The 26342-nt window shown below is 37.9% G+C and overlaps 5 protein-coding genes and 1 long non-coding RNA gene across 6 annotated transcripts in view; 3 read left to right on the top strand and 3 right to left on the bottom strand.

The window, feature by feature from the left end:
- LOC124316155 (interaptin-like) overlaps positions 1–26342 on the bottom strand; it is a 98000-nt gene that overhangs the window by 39862 nt on the left and 31796 nt on the right. The gene's annotated exons all lie outside the window — the stretch shown is intronic.
- On the top strand, positions 3761–16597 carry LOC124316415. The gene is made up of 6 exons (XM_046782348.1): positions 3761–4102; positions 4234–4305; positions 4375–4708; positions 4772–5274; positions 6510–6517; positions 16567–16597. Exons 1-4 carry the CDS (start codon positions 3974–3976, stop codon positions 5251–5253), a joined length of 1017 nt encoding a protein of 338 aa, XP_046638304.1. The 5' UTR covers positions 3761–3973; the 3' UTR covers positions 5254–5274; positions 6510–6517; positions 16567–16597.
- LOC124316246 overlaps positions 9070–26342 on the top strand; it is a 686332-nt gene continuing 669059 nt past the window's right edge. Inside the window, exons 1-2 of the mRNA XM_046782072.1 lie at positions 9070–9238; positions 19795–19866. Coding sequence (XP_046638028.1) covers positions 9110–9238; positions 19795–19866 — 201 coding nt within the window. The 5' untranslated portion in view covers positions 9070–9109. The remainder of the gene's footprint in view (positions 9239–19794; positions 19867–26342) is intronic.
- On the top strand, positions 15165–16669 carry LOC124316610. Its single transcript, XM_046782628.1, has 4 exons — positions 15165–15388; positions 15498–15602; positions 15676–16009; positions 16071–16669. The coding sequence occupies exons 1-4, from the start codon at positions 15260–15262 to the stop codon at positions 16544–16546; spliced, it is 1044 nt and encodes a 347-aa protein (XP_046638584.1). The 5' UTR covers positions 15165–15259; the 3' UTR covers positions 16547–16669.
- On the bottom strand, positions 18648–19648 carry LOC124316690. The gene is made up of 3 exons (XR_006911955.1): positions 19564–19648; positions 18864–18975; positions 18648–18778 (listed from the first exon to the last, which is right to left on the bottom strand). It is a non-coding gene; the product is annotated as an uncharacterized LOC124316690 (long non-coding RNA).
- On the bottom strand, positions 23346–26252 carry LOC124316177. The gene is made up of 7 exons (XM_046781972.1): positions 26107–26252; positions 25520–26045; positions 25388–25450; positions 25193–25333; positions 25031–25120; positions 24890–24967; positions 23346–24825 (listed from the first exon to the last, which is right to left on the bottom strand). Exons 1-7 carry the CDS (start codon positions 26140–26142, stop codon positions 23606–23608), a joined length of 2154 nt encoding a protein of 717 aa, XP_046637928.1. The 5' UTR covers positions 26143–26252; the 3' UTR covers positions 23346–23605.

Here is a 26342-nt window from a genome sequence, read left to right as displayed (position 1 = left end):
TATTAAGGGTGGGGAGAGAAGAAAATTGATTTGACTGTAATTCATTTAGGGGTAGGAATTTCTGTACAAAAATTTAACTGTAACTTAACTTACTAAATACACACACCAAGTTTGAAAATTCTATCTGCAAAAATATAGACGTTACAAACAAAAAACTAATTTTGATTGCCATACGGATCGGAATTTTACAAAAATTCTTTTACTGACGAATTCACTTTTCAGTTGTCGACTCTTCAAGAAAAATTCGCTTTTTTATCTTTAAAATAAAGGGCAGGGGACGTGAAAAACTCGTTTTGATTGCCAGATATAAAATAGGGGAAGATAATTGAATCGACTACAATTCGTTAAGGGATGGGAATTTCTTAACGAAAATTTTACTGTAGAGGCAAATGAGCTTACCGAATACACACAGCAAGTTTAAAATTTCTATTTTAAAAATGTAGACGCAACAGGGAGAAAACCGATTTTGATTGCCAGTTTTAGAAAATGCGCGTCACACTAGAAATGGGATAAAATTTAATCGCCTCTAATTCACTCATAATTTGAAATTTTCTCAAAATCTTTTCACAGTTACATTTTAAGCGTATTACAGTTGTGTAGCGCTGAACACAAATTCACGCGTCGTTATTGCAAAATGGAAGGCATTGGACTTGTTTTGATTTAAAAATGACATTCAATTTGATTGCCGATCGCATTGAAGTTTTCATCTTCAAATCACATAAAATTAACGCTGAAACGCATTTATCATATTCTCCCCCCCCCAAAAAAAAACAAAATGTTTATTTTAAATTTAACAAAAATGTGACCAAAATGTTGAGAGACCAACATTTAAATTAACCAATGTCGTGTTAGTTAATTAAACGATTATCGACTTACTACTTTGATGACGTTCGTTTGGTCTTTCATGCCAGGCGATGAATCTCCAGGGTCGGTCATTCACGATCTTTTGAGGGCTCAATGGTGATAATTTCACTGATTAGGTTGACGTCAATCTCTACAATCTCCATCTCACTATTAAAATTCAACAATTAAATGAGTTAAACTTAAACATGTGAATTGAGTTGGGAGCCTCACAGTCTTTGGTAACGCGTCCAACTTTAGGGGCCTATTTTGCACTGCAGACGAAACCAATAGATGTTTTTCACTCCTTTATCGGGTGAGTTGAGTTGGGACGAAGGGGCTGTTGCGTTCAACCCTGACGCACGGCAACGTCCTTGACGCGTCGTACGCCTAGTCCAAATGTCAAATATCTCTCTCTCTCTTTCCTCTTATCTCGTCACCCACCACCCACCTACTCGACCTCGAAGTTGGGTGGGTGGGTGGGTGACGAGGGCTGGGTGGGTGGGTCCGTCACCAATTCAGTGGAAGATACCTTTTAAAATACCTTTGAAAAATAAAAGAAGTTCATAAATCTTGGGCAAATACTCGAGCGGAACAGTAGCTGGACACTTGTGTCTAATAAATTAAATTAAATTTCGCAACACAAAACCGACGCAACGTCTATCTAATAAATCAAATGTGAACTCAACCTTTCAACTCCTCCCCCTTTGTAGAAAAGATTTCCAGTCAGGATGAATTTGCAAAATAAATAAATATTAGACATTACCTTTTCTCCTATAGAATAGCCGGCCAGATTCCGTACGTCGGCCTCATCGGCATGCCAGGACGAATTTCTGATCCAGGGGCTGAGGGTGTTGGACTGATGCAAATGCCTATCGTTTCCGTTTGCCAGCACCAAGTGTCCACAACGGCACATTTCTCTATGCCCACAACTTTGTTGTACCAGTGCCAATCCTCCACATTAATGGGTTCACCCTGAGAGGAAAGTACCGTTGAAACGTGATTATGTTTTAATTAGACACTTAACAAACATACCAAAGAACCCAGTGTGCGGAGTGAGATGAGATCATATTTGTCGACATGTTGGTCGGGCAGTATTTCAATAATAATCGAATGGTGGTAGGAGCTGCATACAATTGGTTAATTTTTAGACGCTGCTGGACAGCCTTTCAATATCGACCTGTTTGGAAAACGAGAATTAATAATGTCAGCATTTGAGATCAAATGAATAATGAAATCGATACCCAAAGTCGTGACTCCGTTGGCCAATGGGCCGTACACGACGTAAGAATGGTCCGTGATCCATCCAATGTCAGCCACGCAACCAAAAATGTCTCCTTCTTTGCAATCGAAAACTATTTCAACTATGCGTTAACGACGCATAAAGAAGATAGCCAGCTTGGGAATGAACAATCCCTTTCAGGATATCACGTGCTGCCGGATGTTTAGAGCATAAAAAAATCTTCTCTGTCCCAAACGGCCGGTTCACATACGCCACTCTCTTTAACCACCACCTGACAAAATTTGCCGTTAGGTTAATTTAACAGTTAAGAGTAAAATTAATTATTTAAAACCAACCTCATCGAGATTGACGTCAAGATGAGGTGACGAAACGACAGGATTCCCTTTTGTTTTTGGCTACGAGAATAGTTTGAACAATCATTTTAACATTTTCCAACTGCTGTCTCAACTTTTTCTTCAATTCAATTAATTTGCCACTTCGCACCCTTTGGTCAGCAGTAATAACTATACCTTAGTTTCAAATAATGACAAACAATATAATGTTATTAAAACAATTTAAAAATAAAGTCAAATTAAAAGAATGAATACCGTCGTTGATGCGAGTGGCCAACGCTTCCGCACTGAATCCGGCAAAGACTACGGAATGGACGGCTCCAATACGGGCACAAGCGAGCATTGAGGCGACAGCGAGTGAACATAAATTGGTGGCACATAAATTGCCACTGGATCACCTTGTTTTCCGCCTCCTTGAGACTTCAGAACGTTTGACACTTGATTCATCAACGTTTAAAACTCCCTGCCAGTATAATCAATTCAAATGAATGTTTAATTTACTTGAAAAATTTGTCATAATGTTATAATATCCAACCCGCTCATATTGTCCAGCAGGTTCGTCTTTCTCCCAGATGAGGGCGACCCGGCTGGGATCCTTTTCCTTACGGCGATCGACGCAGTTGACTCCAGCAGGGGAATCCATAGTAAAGGGTTCAGGTTTCAATTTGACCTAAAAATAAATGTTTGTCTCATTTTACTCTTCTAACCACATGCGCAATAAATTCACCCAGAGCTGGAAGGAGAAAACATTGTCGTGCATCACGGCCTCAAGTCCCTCCCAGTTTGAACGTAGTATCTTAATCAACGTCAAGGCTACCGTTATCTACTATTACATAACGAGACAATTTATTTGTTTTTGTTTTTAAATAGGCAGCTTACCACTTGAAAAATGAATAAAATTATTCAAACTAAATTGGTTGGTGTCACTCTTGCGTCCTTGAATGAGGAAGTGGATGTAATAAATTCCCATCAATGCCGACCTTGGATCAAACTAAGAAAAAACAAAAATTAAAATTTCTGTGAACACATTTTACACATGTAATTGTTCTCCCCCCCCCCTCTTTTTTTTTTTTTACAAAAATGCACAACAACAACAGACAACAACACATAGGACAGAAAGAGTGCCAACCTATTTCTTCTGCATATTATCAATTCACGCTAGGCCACTATGGCGCTGTTTTCTTTCACGAGTCTTTTTATTTTTCTTTAAAAAAAACCCCAAAACTATTTGCAGGTCGTTCGAGTCAATAATTGATATATATTTGTTTCTTTCTGTTTCTTTCCCTGTTTGATCAGTCCGAAGGGTAATCCCCGCTTGAATAAAGGGAAGTTTGTTCATAGCCACGTACAAAAACAAATAATATCATGACATTAAAAGTCTGACATTTAAAAATTCTAATCGAAAACTTATCTTCTTATTTACAGACACAAAGACCCGTTGTTCTCAATTTATCAAGTGTAACCTTTAAGTTGGCGCAACAACAACAGGTCCAACTGTGTATAAATTGAAACGCCCGTTCAGTTGGAAAACACAGTCTTATTTTCCGAAAACTAAAGAATGGCGCATCTTTCTGTTGCCTCACTCACCCAAGTTGTTTTGCTGTTGATTTTGATTTGTTGGACGCCGAGTTCGACAGGCGCTGCCTTTTCATTAGAGGAAGAATTCCTACAACTGAAGGAAAATTATGTGAGAATTAATTTAAATTTCCTTTTCAAGTGACGCTTCTGTTGTCGACAGTCATATTCAATTTCTTATTTCTATGTCTTATTTTTATCAAAATTTTATCATTTTAATCTTATTCAATTTATTGCCAATAGATTCAAATGAAACAAGTCCTGAAAAGTTTGGAGGCCAAAGATGAACAAATGGAGGCGCAACTTGAACTAAATGCAAGTCTATACTGTTTAGTTTAATTCAGAGTTTCACTGTGGGTTAATATTTCCGCTTTTCTATGACAGAATGAACTAAGACAAGATTTGGCATTAAAAGTAATTCAATTAGAGGCCAAAAATGACCAACTGGAAGTCAAAATAGGAAAACTGGAGGCCAAAGTTGAACAACAAGATTCGCTTTTAACTTCCCTTTTACGAGAGAAAAATGAACGCAGTGCAGCAGCAACTGGTTATGTTCCAATTAGCAATAATCAATCGGCTGTGGCCATCAACGGACTGCCGTCTTCATGCGAGGATCTTAAGATGATTGGCCACACCCTGAGCGGATTTTATTCCGTCATGGGATTGGCGAAAATGGAATCCGTTTACTGCGATTTCACTAAACTTCCTGGCGATGCGGGTAAATGTTTTAGATTCTCGCGAATTATTTAGTTGCAATTATCTATTTTTTTTTATTCGATAGGTTTTCAGAAATTTATCGGATACGCCGACGTCAAATCGGCGCCCGTCCATTTCTACGTCCAGAGAAATTCTTCAATTAACTTATTTGGAAAACCAATTCCGTTCGATTTGGCGCGGGTGAACGAAGGAAACGCCATGGATTTGACATCGGGAATATTCACGGCATCGCGACCGGGAATTTATTTTTTCTCTTTCTCGGCAGTGGCGCATCTTGAACGTTCATCTTTGGTTAATTTATATTCTTATCTTTATTTGAACGGGAATATCATCGGGTCGAGTTGGGTTGGAGAGAATAAGAGCCCCGTTGATCAATACAGTCCTGTGACCCTCCAGTCGATGCTCAACTTGAAAACAGGCGATCAAGTTTGGGTGGACATTTATTATACTAGTAATTCATCCTCGTATTTGGTTGATTACCCTAGTGTACACTACACCGATTTCACGGGTTGGATGTTGGAGGAGGAAATTGTGGCGTCACTTTGAGGTTCAACTTCATCGGCGACGTTTTTGTTTCATGACGACACGAAATTTTTGGGAGGAAAGGAATTTTAAAAGGGGGAGGGGAGAGAGAAAATTCATTTGATTTTTATTCATTAAGGGGGAAGATTTTCTTTACCCAAATTAAACTGTGGATGTAATTACACTTACTGAATACACTAACCAAGTTTCAAAATTCTATCTGCAAAACTTCAGACGCGACCAGCAAAAAACCAATTTTGATTGCCAGATTGACAAAAAACAGAAGGCCTTGAAATGGGAGAAAATTCATTCGCCTCTAATTCAATTACGGATCGGAATTTACAAATAATTTTTTTACAAATAAATTAAAATTTCAGTTGTGCACTCGTCCAGAAAAAATCGCCTTTAAATCTCTAAAATCAAGAGCAGGGGACGTGAAAAACTCTTTTTGATTGCCAGGTATCCTTAAGGAAGTTGTTCACTATTTCAATTTTATTTTATTACATTTTAAAATAATTTTCCTTCTCACGGTCGCAGGATGAGAAAAATAAGGGAAGGGGAGAAAATTCGTTCGACTCCAATTCGTGAAGGAGTGGAAATTTCTTGACGAAAATTTAACAGTGTATGCAAATAAATCTTTTTAATACACACACCAATTTTCAATTTTTAAGCTGTAAAAATGTGGACGCAACAAGAAGAAAACCAAATTTGATTGCCAAATTTACAATATAGAGGGTGGACTAGAAATGGGATAAAATTCATTCGTCTCGAATTCACTTAGGGAATGGAATTTCAAAATAATTTTTTTTACTGATTAATTCACATTTCAATTGTGCTCTTACTCAAAAAAATTCGCGTGTCTATCTCTAAAAATAAGGGCGTGGAAACTCATTTTGATTGATACCAGATTTTCCTAAGAAAATTAAGATTTCTCAATTTATTTTCCCATTGCAGCTCGAAATTTAATAAAATTAACACCAAAATGAAACGTTTCTATTCCCTACGCATCTCGTTTAGTTCTAGTACTGTAAATGCGTTTCACTTCCCCCCCCCGCTTTAATTGGCAAAATTAATTTGATAAATTTAAAATAATTTGATAAATTTTTATAAAATGGACAGTCGTGCGGTGTGTTAAAGGAAAAAAAGCAACGGCCGTTAAGTAACAAAATGTCAAACTGGTCTTACGTAAGTGTTGGTCAACACTTTCAATTTAATGAAACGATTGCTAATTTGAATTGGGCCACGACATCAGTCGGCAATTAGCAATTAAAAGTAAAATTCACGACAGGTACAAAAATTAAACTTTTTTCTCGTATTTGTTTGAAGACAGTTAGCACCGGTTGGCACTTGACCCATTTCACGGGTTTCATGTTGGAGGAGGAAATTGGGACGTCCCTTTGAGGTTCGACATCCAAAATGAACGTCAATCATTTGGGGAAACAAATTTTAAGGGGGAAGGGGAAATAATTCATTCGACTCCAATTCATTGAGGGGTGGACATTTTTTTACCAAAATTTGACTGTGGATGCAATTACACTTATTGAAAACACAAACCAAGTTTCAAGTTTCTATTTGCAAAACTCTAAACGTTACTAACAGAAAACCAAACAATTTTAATTGCCACATTTACAATGTAGAGGGTGGACTAGAAATGGGAGAAAATTAATTCGCCTCCAATTCGTTGACGGATTGGAATTTTTCAAAAATCTTTTCACAGTTACAATCGCACTAAACTTGTTCACCGCTGAACATAAATTGACGTATCTATCTTTAAAAATAAGAGCGGGGTAATTTGAAAAAAACTTATTTTGATTGAAAGTTTTACCAAAAAATAACATTTTAATTGTATTTGTCTATCGCAGCTCGGAATTAAATCAAATCAAAACGAGAACGAAACTCGTTTAGTGTCTACGTTATCTCGTTTTGCTTTGGTAATTGCGTTTCACTTTTGCGGTTTTAATTTACATAATTTTACCCTCCACAAACCGCATAAAATGGCGCGCCATTTCATAATCATTTTCGTTCGCTGTGAAAAGACGAAAAATCAACGGCCATTTAAAAAAAAGAAATGAAAGACCAACATTTTCATTTCAATCGTGTCGTGAGAATCAATCATGCCAATTGGACACGTCATCCGTCAAAAAATGGCAATTGAAATTAAAATTCGCGTCAGGTAAAAAAAAAGTTCTTACCTGCTGCCTCCATTTTGATGAATGAAGCTTGGTGTTGTGGGGACTTGTGGCTCATCTGATGAGTGGAATTTTCTGCATCTTGTGTCCAGAGTCTCGTTCGGCCATTCACGGTCTCTTGAGGAATCAACTTGTAATGATTACGTAACGTCAATCTCCACAATCTCACTAGAATCAAACAAATAAATGGTTTCAACTTTGACACAACACTGTGAACTGAGTTATTGGTAGACTTGTGGCCAAACTATTTCCTTACTTGACGAAATTTAACGAGTTTCACAACTTTCAGTTTTGATTTGGCACTGCAGACGAACATTTGTGAGAACCACGAAGCGGCGATGCCAAATTTAAATCAGCACCCCAAAAAACCCAGTCTTTTTCATTTCTTAAATAATTGATTCTCAAATAAAATAAGTTTCAAATCTGCAAAAATGTAGACGTGACGAGTAAAAATCCGACTTTGATTTAGATTTACGTTTACAAATGGGAGTTAAAATTCTTTCGCCTCTAATTCATTTACGGATTGGAATTTTTCGAAAATCTTTTCAAGGTTAAACGCGCACTACAGTTGTTGATGGCTGAACACAAATTTGAGTGCCTATCTGTAAAAATAAACAACGGGGGACGTGAAAAAAACATTTTGATTGCCAGATTTTCCAAAAAAATAAATAAAATTTCTCAATCCACATCAGGGTTAATGATTAACTCAATTGATATGAGAACTTTAAAAGATGAGAATTTGTTATCAATTAGCTGGGCGAGATCTGAAGGAGAATCAGGAAGAATTCAGGAAGAGAATTCAGGAATCAGGAAGAATTGAGGAAAATAAAAGGTGTTGATCAAGATCGACTTACAGGTTCGGCATAACGTCATCCTCTCCGCTCATGAAACAATAGACGTCCCATTTTAGGTCATCTGATCCATCCGGAAGAAAGAGTGCAGCAAGAGGGACATGCACAACTATGAGCTTCATGCGATATGTTTGTTTGAAGACTCTCGATAGGATTACATAGACAGAAGCTCGTTGATGGTGTCTGCAAGTTGCATTTCTCCTTGGATGGGCAAACAGATGTAGTGGATGTAACAAATTCCCATCAATACCGACCTTGGATCAAACTAAGAAATTACAAAAATTAAAATTTCTGTAAACACATTTTATACCTGTGATTGTTCTCCCCCCCTCCTTTTTTTAAACAAAAATACACAACAACAACAGACAACAAAACATAGGACAGAAAGAGCGCCATAACCTATTTCTTCTGCATATCTAAATTCCCGCTAGGCCACCATGGCACTGTTTTCTTTCAAAAGTCTTTTTTTTTTTTTTTTTTTTTTAAACCCAAAACTATTTGCAGTTCATTTGAGTCAATAAGTGATATCTCATTGTAGTTTTATTTTCTGTTTCTTTCCCTTTTCGACCAGTCCGCGGGTTAATTCCCTCGTTGAATAAATGGAAGATTGTCCATAGTCACGTACAAAACAAATAATACCAGACCATGATTATATAAACTGACGTTCAAGATTCAAATCGAAAACTTATCTTCTTATTTACAGACACAATAAAGACCCGTTGTTCTCAATTTATCAAGTGTAACCTTTAAGTTGGACGCAACAACAACAGGTCCAACTATGTAAAAATGGAAACGCACGTCAAGTTGGAAAACACTGTCTCATTTTCCGAAAACTAAAGAATGGCGCATCTTTCTGTAGTTTCACTCACCCAAGTTGTTTTGCTGTTGGTTTTGATTTGTTGGACGACGAGTTCGACTGGCGCTGCCTTTTCCATGGAGGAAGAATTCCTGCAACTGAAGGAAAATTATGTAAGAATTAATTTAAAATGTACTTTTCAAGCGAGACGCTCCTGTTGTCGACAATCGTTTTTTATTTTTAATGTACTGTTATTTCATTTGCCAAAAGATTCAAATGAAACAAGTCGTGACAAGTTTGGAGGCCAAAGATGAACAAATGGAGGCGCAACTCGAATTAAATGTAAGTCTATACTGTTTGGTTTAATTCAGAGTTTCATTGTGGGTAAGCATTTCCTCTTTTCTCTGACAGAATGAACTAAGACAAAATTTGGCATTGAAAGTAAAACAATTAGAGGCCAAAAATGTCCAATTGGAAATCAAAATTAATAAACTGGAGTCACAAGTTGAACAACAAGATTCGCTTTTAACTTCCCTTTTACGTGAGAAAAATGAACGCACAGCAGCAGCAACTTATTCTGTTCCAATTAGCAATAATCAATCGGCTGTTGCCATCAACGGACTGCCGTCTTCATGCGCGGATCTCAAGCTGATTGGCCACATTTGGAGCGGAATTTTTTCCGTCATGGGATCGGCGAAAATGGAATCCCTCTACTGCGATTTCACTAAACTCCCAACCGATCCAGGTAAATGTTTAGATTCTTACCAATTATTCCGTTGCAATTATTGTCTATTTTTTAATTCTATAATTAATGAAAAGGTTTCCAGAAATGGACCGGATACGTCGACGTCAAATCGGCGCCCGTCCAATTCTACGTACAGAGAAATTCTCCGTTTAACACAACATCAACTCCGATTTCATTCGATTTGGCGGTAGTGAACGAGGGAAATGCCATGGATTTGGCATCGGGGAAATTCACGGCACCGATGCCGGGAATTTATTTTTTCTCTTTCGCGGGAGTGGCGCGTCTTTTATCTTCTTCATCAGCGGTTTTCTTTGATTTTTTTCTTTTTTTGAACGGGAATCTAATCGGGTCGAGTTATATAGAAGAGGATAACCGTCCCGTTGCTCAATATAGTCCTGTGACCCTCCAGTCGACGCTCAACTTGAAAACAGGCGATCAACTTTGGGTGCAGTTTGGCTATGATGTTTCATCCTCGTTTTTATTTGACGACGGTTGGCACTACACCCATTTCACGGGTTTCATGTTGGAGGAGGAAATTGCGGCGTACCTTTGAGGTACAACTTCATCGGCGACACGAAACATTTTCGAATATTTTTGTTTTTCTTCTTTTTTTTAAATTTTTTTGTCGACATGAAATTTTGGGGAGGAAGGGAATATTAAGGGTGGGGAGAGAAGAAAATTGATTTGACTGTAATTTATTTAGGGGTAGGAATTTCTGTACAAAAATTTAACTGTAACTTAACTTACTAAATACACACACCAAGTTTGAAAATTCTATCTGCAAAAATATAGACGTTACAAACAAAAAACTAATTTTGATTGCCATACGGATCGGAATTTTACAAAAATTCTTTTACTGACGAATTCACTTTTCAGTTGTCGACTCTTCAAGAAAAATTCGCTTTTGTATCTTTAAAATAAAGGGCAGGGGACGTGAAAAACTCGTTTTGATTGCCAGATATAAAATAGGGGAAGATAATTGAATCGACTACAATTCGTTAAGGGATGGGAATTTCTTAACGAAAATTTTACTGTAGAGGCAAATGAGCTTACCGAATACACACACCAAGTTTAAAATTTCTATTTTAAAAAATGTGGATGCAATAGGGAGAAAACCGATTGTGATTGCCAGTTTTAGAAAATGCGCTTCACACTAGAAATGGGATAAAATTTATTCACCTCTAATTTACTTATGATTTGAAATTTTGCTAAGTCTTTTCACAGTTACATCATTCCTTTTCAAGATTACAAGCGTATTACAGTTGTGCAGCGCTGAACACAAATTCACGCGTCGTTATTGCAAAATGGAGGGCATTGGACTTGTTTTGATTTAAAAACGACATACAATTTGATTGCCGATCGCATTGAAGTTTTCATCTTCAAATCACATAAAATTAACGCTGAAACGCAATTATCATATTCTCCCCCCCCCCCAAAAAAGAAAAAAAAATGTTTAGTTTAAATTTAACAAAAATGTGACCAAAATGTTGAGAGACCAACATTTCAATTGAACCATGTCGTGTTAGTTTATTAAACGATTGCCGACTTACTACTTTGATGACGTTCGTTTGGTCTTCAATGTCAGGTGATGAATCTCCAGGGTCGGTCATTCACGATCTTTTGAGGGCTCAATGGTGATAATTTCACTGATTAGGTTGACGTCAATCTCTACAATCTCCATCTCACTATTACAATTCAACAGTTAAATGAGTTAAACTTAAATATGTGAATTGAGTTGGAAGCCTCACTGGTAACGCATCCAACTTTAGGGGGCCTATTTTGCACTGCAGACGAAACCAATAGATGTTTTCTGTTTTTTCACTCCTTTATCGGGTGAGTAGAGTTGGGACGAAGCGGCTGTTGCGTTCAACCCTGACGCACGGCAACGTCCTTGACGCGTCGTATGCCTAGTCCAAATGTCAAATATCTCTCTCTCTCTTTCCTTTATCTCGTCACCCACCACCCACCTACTCGACCTCGAAGTTGGGTGGGTGGGTGACGAGGGCTGGGTGGGTGGGTCCGTCACCAATTCAGTGGAAGATACCTTTTAAAATACCTTTGAAAAATAAAAGAAGTTCATAAATCTTGGGCAAATACTCGAGCGGAACAGTAGCTGGACACTTGTGTCTAATAAATTAAATTAAATTTCGCAACACAAAACCGACGCAACGTCTATCTAATAAATCAAATGTGAACTCAACCTTTCAACTCCTCCCCCTTTGTAGAAAAGATTTCCAGTCAGGATGAATTTGCAAAATAAATAAATATTAGACATTACCTTTTCTCTTATAGAATAGCCGGCCAGATTCCGTACGTCGGCCTCATCGGCATGCCAGGACGAATTTCTGATCCAGGGGCTGAGGGTGTTGGACTGATGCAAATGCCTATCGTTTCCGTTTGCCAGCACCAAGTGTCCACAACGGCGCATTTCTCTTTGCCCACAACTTTGTTGTATACCAGTGCCAAGCCTCCACGTTAATGGGTTCACCCTGAGAGGAAAGTACCGTTGAAACGTGATTATGTTTTAATTAGACACTTAACAAATATACCAAAGAACCCAGTGTGCGGAGTGAGATGAGATCATATTTGTCGACATGTTGGTCGGGCAGTATTTCAATAATAATCGAATGGCGGTAGGGGCTGCATACAATTGGTTAATTTTTAGACGCTGCTGGACAGCCTTTCAATATCGACCTGTTTGGAAAACGAGAATTAATAATGTCAGCATTTGAGATCAAATGAATAATGAAATCGATACCCAAAGTCGTGACTCCGTTGGCCAATGAGCCGTACATGACGTAAGAATGGCCCGTGATCCATCCAATGTCCGCCACGCAACCAAAAATGTCTCCTTCTTTGCAATTGGAAACTATTTCAACTATGCGTTAACGACGCATAAAGAAGATAGCCAGCTTGGGAATGAACAATCCCTTACAGGATATCACGTGCTGCCGGATGTGTAGAGCATAAACAGCAAATCTTCGCTGTCCAAAACGGCCGGTTCACATGCGCCACTCTCTTTAACCATCGCGTGACAAAATTTGCCGTTAGGTTAATTTAACAGTAAAAGTAAAATTAATTATTTAAAACCAACCTCATCGAGATTGACGTCAAGATGAGGTGACGAAACGACAGGATTCCCTTTTGTTTTTGGCTACGAGAATAATTTAACAGTCGGACATTTTCCCAACTGCTGTCTCAACCGTTTTCTTCAATTCAATTAATTTGCCACTTCGCACCCTTTGGTCAGCAGTAATAACTATACCTTAGTTTCAAATAATGACAAACAATAGAATGTTATTAAAACAATTGAAATAAAGTAAAATTTAAAAAAAAGGATACCGTCGTTGATGCGACTGGCCAACGCTTCCGCACTGCATCCGGCAAAGACTACGGAATGGACCTTTTTCGCAATCCTTGGGACATTCATCAACGTGCTGCAAAACTCCGTGCCAGCAATCAATTAAAATAAATGTTTTATTTACTAAGAATTTGTTGTGATGTTAATATCCAAACCGTAGGGGACCCGCTCCTCTTGTCCAGCAGGTTCGTCTTTTCCCAGATGAAGGCAACCCGGCTGATGGGATCCTTTTCCTTATGGCGATCGACGCAGTTGACTCCAGGGGAATCCATAGTAAAGGGTTCAGGTTTCAATCCGAACTAAAATAAATGTTTCTCTCATTTTACTCTTCTGCACTTATATTGCGTATCGACAAAACTAAACCACATGCGCAATAAATCCACCCAGTGCTGGAAGGAGAAAACATTGTCGGGCATCACGACCTCAAGTCCCTCCCAGTTTGACCGTAGTATCTTAATCAACTACAAGGCTACCGTTATCTACTATTACATAACTAGACAATTTTTGTTATTTTTTTGTTTTTCAATAGACAGCTTACCACTTGAAAAATGTATAAAAATATTCAAACTAACTTGGTTTGTGTCACTTTGGCCGTCTAGCATCTTTTGAATGGTGAAGTGGATGTAACATATTCCCATCAATGCATTGCCTAAGAAATAAAAAGAAATTAAAATTTCTGTAAACAGTTTTGATACATGTGATCGTTCTTTTCCCCCCCTCTTTTTACAAAAAAAACACAACAACAACAACAGCAACAGACAACAACACATAGGACAGAAAGAGCGCCAACCTATTTCTTCTGCATATCTAAATTCACGCTAGGCCACTATGGCGCTGTTTTCGTTTACGAGTCTTTTATTTGTCTTTAAAAAAAAAACCTAAACTTATTGCAGTTCATTCGAGTCGAGAAGAATTTGTCATAATGTTATAATAAGCAACCCGCACCTCTTGTCCAGCAGGTTCGACTTTTTCCCAGATGAGGGCAACCCGGCCGATGGATCCTATCATATTATCCTTATGGCGATCGACACAGTTGACTCCAGCAGGCGAATCCATAGTAAAGGGTTCAGGTTTCAATCCGACCTAAAAATAAATTTTTCTAATTTTACTCTTCTGCACATAAATTGCGTATCGAACAAACAAATATTAAATGAATTGAAGGGACCAGGCAATTCTAACTATTGCAATTTGCCACATACGCAATTAATTCCACCCCGTACTGGAAAAAGAAAACATTGTCGGGACTCGCGGCCTTAAGTCCCTCCCAGTTAAGCTTCGTTCGCACTCAACCGTTTTACGTATGATAACGTATTTTCGGTTTAAGCAACCTTAACGTAGAAGCCAACTGGCTTTCCGTTGTGAAAAACGGTTGCTTCAACCCTTTACGTAAAAGTAAAACGCTCAAAAAGGCTGTAGTGTGAACTAAGCTTTAGCCTCGGTGTACCCCTCTCCAGCTGCGAGTTTAGTATGGGAATGCAGTACGTCAAGGCAAACATTGACTGTATCTACCAATACTTAACTAGATAATGTAAATGTTTATCTAAAAAAATCGATAGCTTACTACTTGAAAAATGAATAAAATTATTTAAACTAACTTGGTTGATGTCACGACCAAATCCAATATACAACAACGACAACACATAGGACAGAACCCATTTCTTCTACATATCTATGCACGCTAGGCCACTATGGCGCAGTTTTCTTTCACGAGTCTTTTTATTTTTCTTTAAAAAAAAACCCTAAACTTATTGCAGGTCATTCGAGTCAATAATTGATATCTATTTGTAGTTTTCTTTTCTGTTTCTTTCCCTGTTTGACCAGTCCGCAGGTTAATCCCCGCTTGAATAAAGAGAGGATTGTCCATAGCCACGTACAAAAACAAATAATAGCATGACATTAAAAGTCTGACATTTAAAAATTCTAATCGAACACTTATCTTCTTATTTACAGACACAAAGACCCGTTGTTTTCCATTTATCAAGTGTAACCTTTAAGTTGGACGCAACAACAACAAATCCAACTGTATAAATTGAAACGCCCGTCCAGTTGGAAAACACAGTCTCATCTATAATTTCGAATAACAAAAGAATGGCGCATTTTTCTGTAGCCTCACTCACCCAAGTTGTTTTGCTGTTGGTTTTCATCTGCTGGACGCCGAGTTCGACGGGCGCTGCCTTTTCCTTGGAGGAAGAATTCCTGCAACTGAAGGAAAATTATGTAAGAATTAATTTAAATTTCCTTTTCACGCGATGCTTCAGTTGTCGACAGTCTGATTCAATTTTCTATTTTTCATGTCTAATTTTAATGTTATTCCATTTGCCAATAGATTCAAATGAAACAAGTCGTGAAAAGTTTGGAGGACAGTTTGGAATCGACAGCGATTGAACAGCAGGCAAAAGTGACACAACTGGAGGCGAAACTTGAACTAAATGTAAGTCTACTGTTTAGTTTAATTTAGAGTTTCACTGTGAGTCAACTCAACACTTTTGCCTTTTCTATGACAGAATGAACAAAGACAAGATTTGGCATTGAAAGTAATTCAACTAGAGGCCAAAAATGTCCAATTGGAAGTCAAAATTGGAAAACTGGAAGGAAAAGTTGAGCAACAAGATTCGCTTTTAACTTCCCTTTTACGTGAGAAAAATGAACGCACAGCAGCAGCAACTTATTCTGTTCCAATTAACAATAATCCATCGGCTGTGGCCATCAACGGACTGCCGTCTTCGTGCGCGGATCTAAGAGAGATTGGCCACATTTGGAGCGGAATTTTTTCCGTCATGGGATCGGCGAAAATGGAATCCGTTTACTGCGATTTCAATAAAGACACTAACGAAACGGGTAAATATTTCACATTTCACGTTATTCATTTGCAATTATCTATTTTTTAATTAATGAAAAGGTTTTGAGAAATTTATCGGATACGCCGACGTCAAATCGGCGCCCGTCCATTTCTACGTCCAGAGAACTTCTGATTTTGGCATAAAATCAACTCCAATTCCGTTCGAGTTGGCGGTGTTGAACGAAGGAAACGCCATGGATTTGGCATCCGGGATATTCACGGCACCGCGACCGGGAACTTATTTTTTCTCTTTCGCGGGAGTGGCGGGTCTTTCTGTTTCTTCTTCTTCGATTGAGTTTTATTCTTTTCTTTATTTGAACGGTAATGAAATCGGGTCAAGTCATATTCGCGAGGATAAAGGCACCGATTATCGATATTTTCCGTTTACTCTCCAGTCGACGCTGAACTTGAAAACAGGCGACCGACTCTGGGTGGAGATTAATTTTGTACCTTTTGTCTATTTGCTTGACGACGGTAGCCACTACACCTGTTTCACGGGTTTCATGTTGGAGGAGGAAATTGTGGCGTCCCTCTGAGGTTCAACTTCATCGGCGACACGAAACATTTTCGACCCGAACATGTTTCTTTTATGTCGACACGAAACTTTGGGGGAAGGGAATTTTAAGGGGGGAATTCGTTCGACTATAATTCATTAAGGGGTAGGAAATTCCTTGCAAAAATGTCAATGGATGCAAATACACTTTTTGAATACACGAGCCAAGTTTCAAAATTCTATCTGTAAAACTCTAAACGTTACAAACAAAAAACCGATTTTGAATGCCAAATTTACAAAATGCGGGAGACCTTGGCATGGGAGAAAATTCATTAGCCTCTAAATTCGTTGACGGTTTAGAATTTTAAAATAATTTTTTAACTGGTGAATTTAAATTTCAGTTTTGCACTCGTCCACAAAAATTGGCTTTTGTACCTCTAAAAATAAGGGCAGGGGACGTGAAATATTCATTTTGATTGCCAGATATAAAATAGGGGAAGGGGAAGATAATTGAATCGACTCCAATTCGTTAAGAGATGGGGATTTCTTAACGAAAATTGAACAGTCGATATAACTAAACATTTTTAATGCGCACACCAATTTTCAATTTTCTATCTGTAACAATGTGGACGCGATAAGAAGAAAACCAAATTTGATTGCCACATTTACAATGTAGAAGGTGGACTAGAAATAGGAGTTAAAATTCATTCGCCTCTAATTCATTCACGGTTTGGAATATTTCGAAAACAATTTCAACCTACACATAGATAATAAATAAATAAAATAAAAGGCGGGGGACGTGAAAAACTAATTTTGATAAATTTCACTTTTTGAAAAAGGCCTAAATTTGTTTTTCTATCGCAGCCCAAAATGAAATCAAATCAACACGAGAATGAAACGCTTCTATTCCCTACGCATCTTGTTAGCTTTGGTAATTGCGTTTCACTTTTTCGGTTTTAATTTTCATTCACCCGCCGCACCCGCATGAAATGGACAGTCGCGCCACCTATTCACTCGGTGTGAAAATGACAACAAAAAGCAGCTTCAAAATGAAAGACCAACATTTCAATTTCAATTTAATCATGTCGTGTTGGATAATCCAAATTAAAATTCGCGAAAGGTACAAAATTGTCTTACCTGCTGCCTTATGATGTCGTGGTGCTCAGGTGAAAGATGTTCTTCATCTTGTCCAGTGCCACGTTCGGTAATTCACGCTCTCTTGAGGGATCAATGGTGATGATTACGTCGACGTCAATCTCCATCTCACTATATTTTCAAACAATGAAATGGTTCGCACTTTAACACAACAACAATGTGAACTGAGTTGGTAGCCTAACCGTTTGCAGCCTAACTGTTTCCTAACTCAAGTACTCAACACGACAGCAAATCTTCGCTGTCCCAAACGGCCGGTTCAAATACGCCTCTCTTTAACCACCGCCTGAAAAAAAATTGCCGTTGATTAATACCACAGTTAAGAGTAAAATTAATCATTTAAAACCAACCTCATCGAGATCGACATCAAGAAGCGATGAATCAACATGATTCCTTTGGCTAGACGAGAATAATTTAACAGTCGGACATTTTCCCAACTGCTGTCTCAACCGTTTTCTTCAATTCAATTGATTTGCCACTTCGCACCCTTTGGTCAGCAGTAATAACTATACCTTAGTTTCAAATAATGACAAACAATAGAATGTTATTAAAACAATTTATATAAAGTCAAATTAAAAGAATGGATACCGTCGTTGATGCGAGTGGCCAACGCTTCCGCACTGAATCCGGCAAAGGAATGGACGGCTTCGATACGGGCACAAGCGAGCATTGAGGTGACAGCGAGTGGACATAAATTGGCGGGACATCAATTGCCACTCGATCACCTTTTTTTCCCACTCCTTGCGACTTAAAAACGTTTGACACTTGATTCATCAACGTGTAAAACTCCCTGCCAGTATAATCAATTAAAATGAATGTTTTATTTACTTGAAGAATTTGTCATAATGTTATAATATCCAACCCGCTCATATTGTCCAGCAGGTTCGTCTTTTTCCCAGATGAGGGCGACCCGGCTGGGATCCTTTTCCTTACGGCGATCGACGCAGTTGACTCCAGCAGGGGAATCCATAGTAAAGGGTTCAGGTTTCAATTTGACCTAAAAATAAAGGTTTCTCTCTTTTTACTCTTCTAACCACATGCGCAATAAATTCACCCAGTGCTGGAAGGAGAAAACATTGTCGTGCATCACGGCCTCAAGTCCCTCCCAGTTTGAACGTAGTATCTTAATCAACGTCAAGGCTACCGTTATCTACTATTACATAACTAGACAATTTTTTTTTGTTTTTGTTTTTAAATAAGCAGCTTACCACTTGAAAAATGAATAAAATTATTCAAACTAAATTGGTTGGTGTCACTCTTGCGTCCTTGAATGGGGAAGTGGATGTAATAAATTCCCATCAATGCCGACCTTGGATCAAACTAAGAAAAAACAAAAATTAAAATTTCTGTGAACACATTTTACACATGTAATCGTTCTCCCCCCCCCCCTCTTTTTTTTTACAAAAATGCACAACAACAACAGACAACAACACATAGGACAGAAAGAGTGCCAACCTATTTCTTCTGCATATTATCTATTCACGCTAACTATGGCGCTGTTTTCTTTCACGAGTCTTTTTTTTTTCTTTAAAAAAAACCCCAAAACTATTTGCAGGTCGTTCGAGTCAATAATTGATATATATTTGTTTCTTTCTGTTTCTTTCCCTGTTTGATCAGTCCGAAGGGTAATCCCCGCTTGAATAAAGGGAAGTTTGTTCATAGCCACGTACAAAAACAAATAATACCATGACATTAGACTGACATTTAAAAATTCTAATCGAAAACTTATCTTCTTATTTACACACACGAAGACCCGTTGTTCTCAATTTATCAAGTGTAACCTTAAAGTTGGCGCAACAACAACAGGTCCAACTGTGTATAACTTGAAACGCCCGTTCAGTTCAACACACTCTCATCTATAATTTCAAATAGCAAAAGAATGGCGCATTTTTCTGTAGTTTCACTCACCCAAGTTGTTTTGCTGTTGATTTTGATTTGTTGGACGCCGAGTTCGACAGGCGCTGCCTTTTCATTAGAGGAAGAATTCCTACAACTGAAGGAAAATTATGTGAGAATTAATTTAAATTTCCTTTTCAAGTGACGCTTCTGTTGTCGAAAGTCATATTCAATTTCTTATTTCTATGTCTTATTTAGATCAAGATTTTATCATTTTAATCTTATTCAATTTATTGCCAATAGATTCAAATGAAACAAGTCGTGAAAAGTTTGGAGGCCAAAGATGAACAAATGGAGGCGCAACTCGAATTAAATGTAAGGTTATTGTTTAGTTTAATTTAGTGATTAACTGTGGGTAAAACACTTTTGATTTTCAATGACAGAATGAACTAAGGCAAGATTTGGCATTGAAAGTAATTCAACTAGAGGCCAAAAATGTCCAATTGGAAATCAAAATTGGAAAACTGGAGGCCAAAGTTGAACAACAAGATTCGCTTTTAACTTCCCTTTTACGTGAGAAAAATGAACGCACAGCAGTAGCAACCGACTCTGTTCCAATTAGCAATAACCAATCGGCTGTTGCCATCAACGGACTGCCGTCTTCATGCGGGGACCTCAAAATGATTGGCCACATTTGGAGCGGAATTTATTCCGTCATGGGATTGGCGAAAATGGAATCCGTTTACTGCGATTTCACTAAACTCCCAAGCGATACGGGTAAATTATGTTTGATCACGAACTTTTCAGTTGCAATTATCTATTTTTAAATTCTATAATTAACGAAAAGGTTTTCAGAAATGGATCGGATACGCCGACGTCAAATCGGCGCCCGTCCATTTCTACGTACAGAGAAATTCTACATTTAAAACAGAAAGAACTCCGATTCTGTTCGATTTTGCGCGGGTGAACGAGGGGGATGCCATGAATTTGTCGTCGGGGATCGTCACGGCACCGCGGCCGGGAATTTATTTTTTCTCATTCGCGGCAACGGCGTACCTTTTTGCTAAAGAATCAACAGCTTCGCTGGATTTTCAACTTTATTTGAACGGGAATCGTTTCGGGACGAGTGTTGTTGCAGAGAGTAACGTTGGCTCCGTTAATCAATTCAGTCCTGTAACCCTCCAGTGGACGCTAAACTTGCAAAAAGACGATCAACTCTGGGTGCAGTTTGAATATTTTTCTGGTTCTTATGCCTCATATTTGTATGACGACGGTGACCACTACACCCATTTCACGGGTTTCTTGTTGGAGGAGGAAATTGTGGCGTCCCTTTGAGGTTCAACATCCAAAATCATCGGCGACACGGACCAAAATGCGACACCAACATTTGCGGGGGGGGGGGGGGGGATTTTAAGGGGGAGGGGAAGATAATTCATTTCTGTTCCAATTCATTAAGGAGCGGCCATTTCTTTACGAAAATTTGTTATTGTATGCAATATTACTAACTGAATACACACACCAAGTTTCAAGGTTCTATTTGGAAAAATGTAGACGTTACAAAAGAAAAACCAATTTTGATTGTCAGATTTACAAAATGCAGGTGGACTAAATGAGAGAAAATTCATTCCCGTTTAATTCGGTTACGGATCGGAATTTTCAAAAAAAAAATTTACTGATGAATTCACTTTTCAATTATGCACTCGTCCAGAAAAAATCGCGCGTCAATCTCTAAAAATAAGGGCAGGGGACATGAAAAACTCGATTCGATTGCCAGATATAAACAAATAAATTTACTTATTTGATATAAAAATTGGTTTTATTTTTTATTTTTAAAATTTCGCTTGAAATCGTCACGAAAACGATGCGTCTACACATTTTATTTATCTTTAAGGACATTTTTCACAATTTAAATTTTGTTTTATTGAATTTTTTTAATTTCCATATTTAGATGCGATGGGAGAAAAAAATTAGGGGAAGATAATTTGATCGACACCAATACGTTAAGGGGAGAATATTTCTGTACCGAAATTTGACTGTAGATGCAACTAATCATTGATGCACAAACGAATTGTCACGTTTCTAACTGAAAAACTTTAGACGCGACCAGTAAAAAACCAAATTTGATTGCCAAATTTACAAAAGGCGCGTCGGACAAGAAATGAAGAAAATTCATTCGCGTTTTATTCACTTACGGATCGGAGTTTTACAAAAATTATTTTACTGATGAATTGACAATTGAGTTGTCGACTCTTCAAGAAAAATTCGCTTTTGTATCTTTAAAATTAAGGGCAGGGGACGTGAAAAACTCGTTTTGATTGCCAGATATGAAAATTGATTTAGTTTGATCTTTGAAAATTTCGCTTGAAATTAACACGGAAACGATGTGTCTACACATTTCGTTTATCTTATAGGAAGATTTTTACTTTTTAAATTTGATTTCATTAAAATTTTAATTATTTCCTTCACGATGGGGTCGATGGAGTAAAGGGTAGAAAATTCGATCGACTCTTATTCATTGAGGAGCGGGAATTTCTTGACGAAAATTAAAATGTAGATGGAACTTAAACTTTTTTAGTTCATGAACGAATTTTCACGTTTCTATCTGCAAAAACGTGAACGTGGCAAGTAAAAAATCAATTTTGATTGCCAGATTTAGAAAATGTAGAGTGGACTAAAGTGTGAGAAAACTAATTCGTGTCTAATTCATTTACGGTTTGGAATTTTTTCAAAATCTTTTCAGAGTTCCATGCTCATTTTAGTTGTGCATGGCTGAACGCAAATTCACGCGTCTGTTTGCAAAATCAAGGGCAGGGACTGATTTTGATTAGCTCACCCCCAAAAAATCCTAAATGATTAAGTGCGCCTAGCTCGTCACGGAGTTCTTTTCTCTTCTGACAACTCGCTCACCGATTCGGCTGCTCGTTTTCGATGAGATGAAGCCTTTAATTGGCCTTTAATTGCCTTACCAAAATAAGGTGATCCACGCTGATAAGTCGGTGGTTTTTAGATGTGTCACATTGATAACAGCTTCTCCTTCTAGTCTCTTGTTGGTGCATTCTAAGTAAAATATAAAAATGGGGATGAATATTAATGGACAAATTCAAACAAGAAATAAAATAACATCACAAGTATTCCAGTACCCATACTTATAAACGACAAAAGATTACATCTAATAAAATGTTAGAGCAAGAACATATCAGAAGACGAAAGATGAAGACATTTGTTGCTGACAAAAGAACATTTGTTCTGGCAAATGAACTTAGATTAAATGCTTACATGAACAAAAATGAGATAAAATGAAGACTCAATAAACTTATTTAGAAGAACTGACACTTCGAAGAAAATTTGTGAAATACTTGGATTACTTGTTGGCTGGTTTAAGACGTGCAAGATGCCAAGATGTAGTGTTTTACTTTTACCAGCCCACCAAAAATTACTACATGATAACAGTGCTAATGACACAAAATAAATCTAAATTGCACCGTAACAATTATTTGATTAAGTTACCTGTTAAAACATAGATATTTGGAGAAACGAACAATACAGTCACCAACACAATAACAAGCTGCCATGACAGCTTTCTTTACAACAGCGACAATGCGACATCTACAGTTAAGTTTTAGCATTTCGATAAAATTTGAATAAATACTTGACGTCTTGACGAGTTTGTTGGCATTTTTATTCTTGATAAAGCAAACTTTTCGAGTGAAAAGATCCAAACAAACAGTATTATATCTCTTGCCATCCGCACATACATTCTTAGCAAAAACCTCTTGAAATTAATCTCTTGTTCAAACTACGTTTTCAGTAAAGAAGTACGGGTATTAAAAATAATTTTGTTTTAATGAAAGAAAAAAGAAGCCATCTGTATTTAACTAAAGGGTGAAAACAAAGATATGAAACAAAATTGGTAAAACAAAAAATGTTATCGTAGAAAATGGGAAATAAACTTTGTTCATGGCGAAATTCGCTTCTTAGAGATTTAGAGCTCTTGTCGTTACTCCTTACACAACAATCAGAACTCAATTAAGAAATAAGAAAAATTGCGAAAAGAAAAACAACAGTCATGATTGAAATTCGCGGCACACATAGACTACTAAACAAAACTTGACTTTTAATTGCTCGATTTTTTTAATTCTTCGATGTTATCCTGGTATCCATGGCGCTTTAACTCTTCTTCGACGTCAAAAAGTAGATCGTACAGCTCTTGAGTTAAATACGGGTTTCCACGCGAAATCCTTTTCAGCTGCCGAATGGAACTCCAGGCAATTTCAAAAAGTTCCAGCATCGTCCTTGCAAGTCCATCAAATTCTGTCTCGAGCAAACTGAATAATTCTTTTGCGTCAGACTCGAGTTTCTTCCACAAAACTTCCTTTCTGTAATTTTGTTCTGCAGTGTCCAAACTGAACTTGATCTCAGTTTCTTTATTGGCCTCAATCTGCGTTTGGCAGGTAGTAGACACCAGATTGGCTTTCTGCATCTCTTCATTCTTGGCCGATAAGGACTTCTTGAGAGGAATAAAAGAGTTAACTGTCTCTTCTAACCGTTTCATCACCTGTAAAACTTCTTTGGTACCCTCCAGGGACTTGGTTTTGGTTGAAGTGAGTACGGAGAAGAATCTCTGGATCACTTCATCAAAAGGGAACCCTTCTGTGTTCCTCAGCCAAAAGCAGTTGATGTTTTCTTCAACGTCGTATCCGAAAATAGATAAAAAAGAATCACGAACTCCGTCCTTCAGGACTACGTTGCACACCAAGTCCAGTTTACTAATCCCGTCCGAGTCTTCGAAGAATTCGCGGAAAGTTTGAATCAACTTTCCGTTCCTGAACAGTGTCGTGTTTTCAGCATTATAGCTTGGCGTTTGGACGATAGTTATGGAGTACGGGGTGCGGAATCCTTCGGCATGATGAATGTCGTAGACAGATATGTGATTGGGCTGGTCGTCCTCTTTCTCCTCGATCATTTGGAAACGAAAATTGTCTTCTGTTACGACGTTGAACATGTGGTTGATTATGCCGTTGATGAGTTTGGTTTGACCCAAACCCGTGGCTCCCAAAACCAGAACTGTTTTGCGCTCCTTCGGGGGATGGAGAGAATTGCCGAAAATGAATCGTTGAATTGCCGAACGTGATCCAATCGATTTGTGCAGTGGAACGGCGAAAATATCAACGCCATTCTGGTTGCCGATCTTCTGTGACTGTTTCACTAGATTTTCGGCAAAACGAAGTACTTTGGCGATGGGCTCACAGACGACTTCTTCCTTAACAAGCACTTCTTCAATCGGATAACGAAGTGAAATAGGTCCCCAAGGCTTTCCATGTTTTAGTGGAATCGCTAAATACAAGTAGAAAATTAGTAAATTAGATTGTGACCCAATAGCAAGTAAACTCATACGAACCTTTGGGAAGTGGTGTCTCTGATTTCGGCAAGGCTGCAAAGTCTTTCCGTACATCCTTTATGGGAGTTTTGGATGAATCTGAAAAAAATGGCAAGACTTGAATTACAATTAAAGATAATCGATAAATATGCTACACATTACCTTTCGGTTCAACAAAAACTCTAGCGACTCTTTTAGGTGACGGGGTACGATCACGTGATCCGCAAGCGATAGGCTCAGGTTCGATGTTCCCTAAAAAAAATAAAAACTCGATTCCAATAAATTATATTACATGGCAAATAAAAGAAATGAGCATCAACTCACGTTCTGGATCAGTTTCCGGTAATGGTTCGGTATCATAGTCATCCTCATCTTTCTCAACCTCTGGCACCTTTATTTTCTTATGCGATCTGCTAGCATCGTAGTCTGTGCTGCTATTGGAAGATTCTGTACTAGGTGATCTTCCTAGAAAAATTAGATTAGCAATTTCACTTAGTCAGTTTTTGTAAATTTAGTTACGTTTTATCCTCTTCTTCTTGAGCAGTCCACAACATTGCTCAGATTTCATTTCACGGTTATCTACTGCAATTTAGAAATAAACTTAAGACATAAATTGAATTTTTCAAATAAATCGAAAACCAATCAACTTACATTCTAGAGGATTTCCCCAATATTCACTCCACACCATTAAGATTGCCATCATCGAGTCAATTTTATCTTGATCGAGAAATGTTCTTCCTTCTGGTGGCTCAGTGATAAACAAAAGTTTCAACTGTGATTTGGAGAATAGCAGAGCGAAGGGCCAGGTCAAGTACATTTCGTCTAACACGTGATTGATTCTCGCTGCATTTCTGTTCTTGACGAACGTCAAGTTTAGTTGCCATTCAAAGAGCTTCAACTCGACAGACACTCGACTTGGTGGAGGATGGTTATGCCATTTGTCGGGAGTTCCAAGCACAAACCAGTTAGACACCCAACACTTTTCTGACATCTCACACTCAGTTTCATTATGAACACATTCCGAATCGTGATGCTTAATCATAAATTGCTTGCATGCACATTTGACTCGCTCTTTTCCCTTGGTACCTGCTTGCCAATAATAAAAATAGCCCGTTGGCTTATGAAACTTGACAGAGCCACCTCGTGATCCCGAAAATTCCAACCAATCATCTTCTGTCTGCAAACAAACAAATATTAACAGACGAAAATAAATTTTACAATGTTGGTTAAATTCTTACAAAATATGTCGGTATCTCAGGATCGTGATTTGCCATGGTAACAGCAACAGCAATTCTAACTTTTTCCCAGAATTAAAGGCACTTGTAACAAAACGTATAATTATAATATACGAATCAGACAGACATCAGACTACGTGCAACCAGGTCAAAGGTTTTCACTCGAATCGCCATTAAAACAGCCTAAAGGCCCTTGGGGGTGTAAAGGGGTGGTTTCGTAACTTCAAGCATAATACCGT

The sequence above is a fragment of the Daphnia pulicaria genome, chromosome 12, assembly GCF_021234035.1.
Source record: "Daphnia pulicaria isolate SC F1-1A chromosome 12, SC_F0-13Bv2, whole genome shotgun sequence".
In the NCBI taxonomy this organism is placed as follows: domain Eukaryota; kingdom Metazoa; phylum Arthropoda; class Branchiopoda; order Diplostraca; family Daphniidae; genus Daphnia; species Daphnia pulicaria.
The sequence above is the reverse complement of the archived record's forward strand: the minus strand, read 5'-3'. Positions and strand labels throughout refer to the sequence as shown.

Coding starts and splice junctions, on each gene's coding strand:
- LOC124316415 (XM_046782348.1), top strand. CDS start 3,974: ATGGCGCATCTTTCTGTTGCCTCACTCACCCAAGTTGTTTTGCTGTTG. Junction 4,103..4,233: donor TACAACTGAAGGAAAATTAT/GTGAGAATTAAT, acceptor TATTGCCAATAG/ATTCAAATGAAACAAGTCCT. Junction 4,306..4,374: donor AGGCGCAACTTGAACTAAAT/GCAAGTCTATAC, acceptor TTTCTATGACAG/AATGAACTAAGACAAGATTT.
- LOC124316610 (XM_046782628.1), top strand. CDS start 15,260: ATGGCGCATTTTTCTGTAGCCTCACTCACCCAAGTTGTTTTGCTGTTG. Junction 15,389..15,497: donor TGCAACTGAAGGAAAATTAT/GTAAGAATTAAT, acceptor ATTTGCCAATAG/ATTCAAATGAAACAAGTCGT. Junction 16,010..16,070: donor TAAAGACACTAACGAAACGG/GTAAATATTTCA, acceptor ATTAATGAAAAG/GTTTTGAGAAATTTATCGGA.
- LOC124316177 (XM_046781972.1), bottom strand. CDS start 26,142: ATGGCAAATCACGATCCTGAGATACCGACATATTTT. Junction 26,046..26,106: donor CTGAGATACCGACATATTTT/GTAAGAATTTAA, acceptor GTTTGTTTGCAG/ACAGAAGATGATTGGTTGGA. Junction 24,826..24,889: donor AGAGACACCACTTCCCAAAG/GTTCGTATGAGT, acceptor ACTTGTATTTAG/CGATTCCACTAAAACATGGA.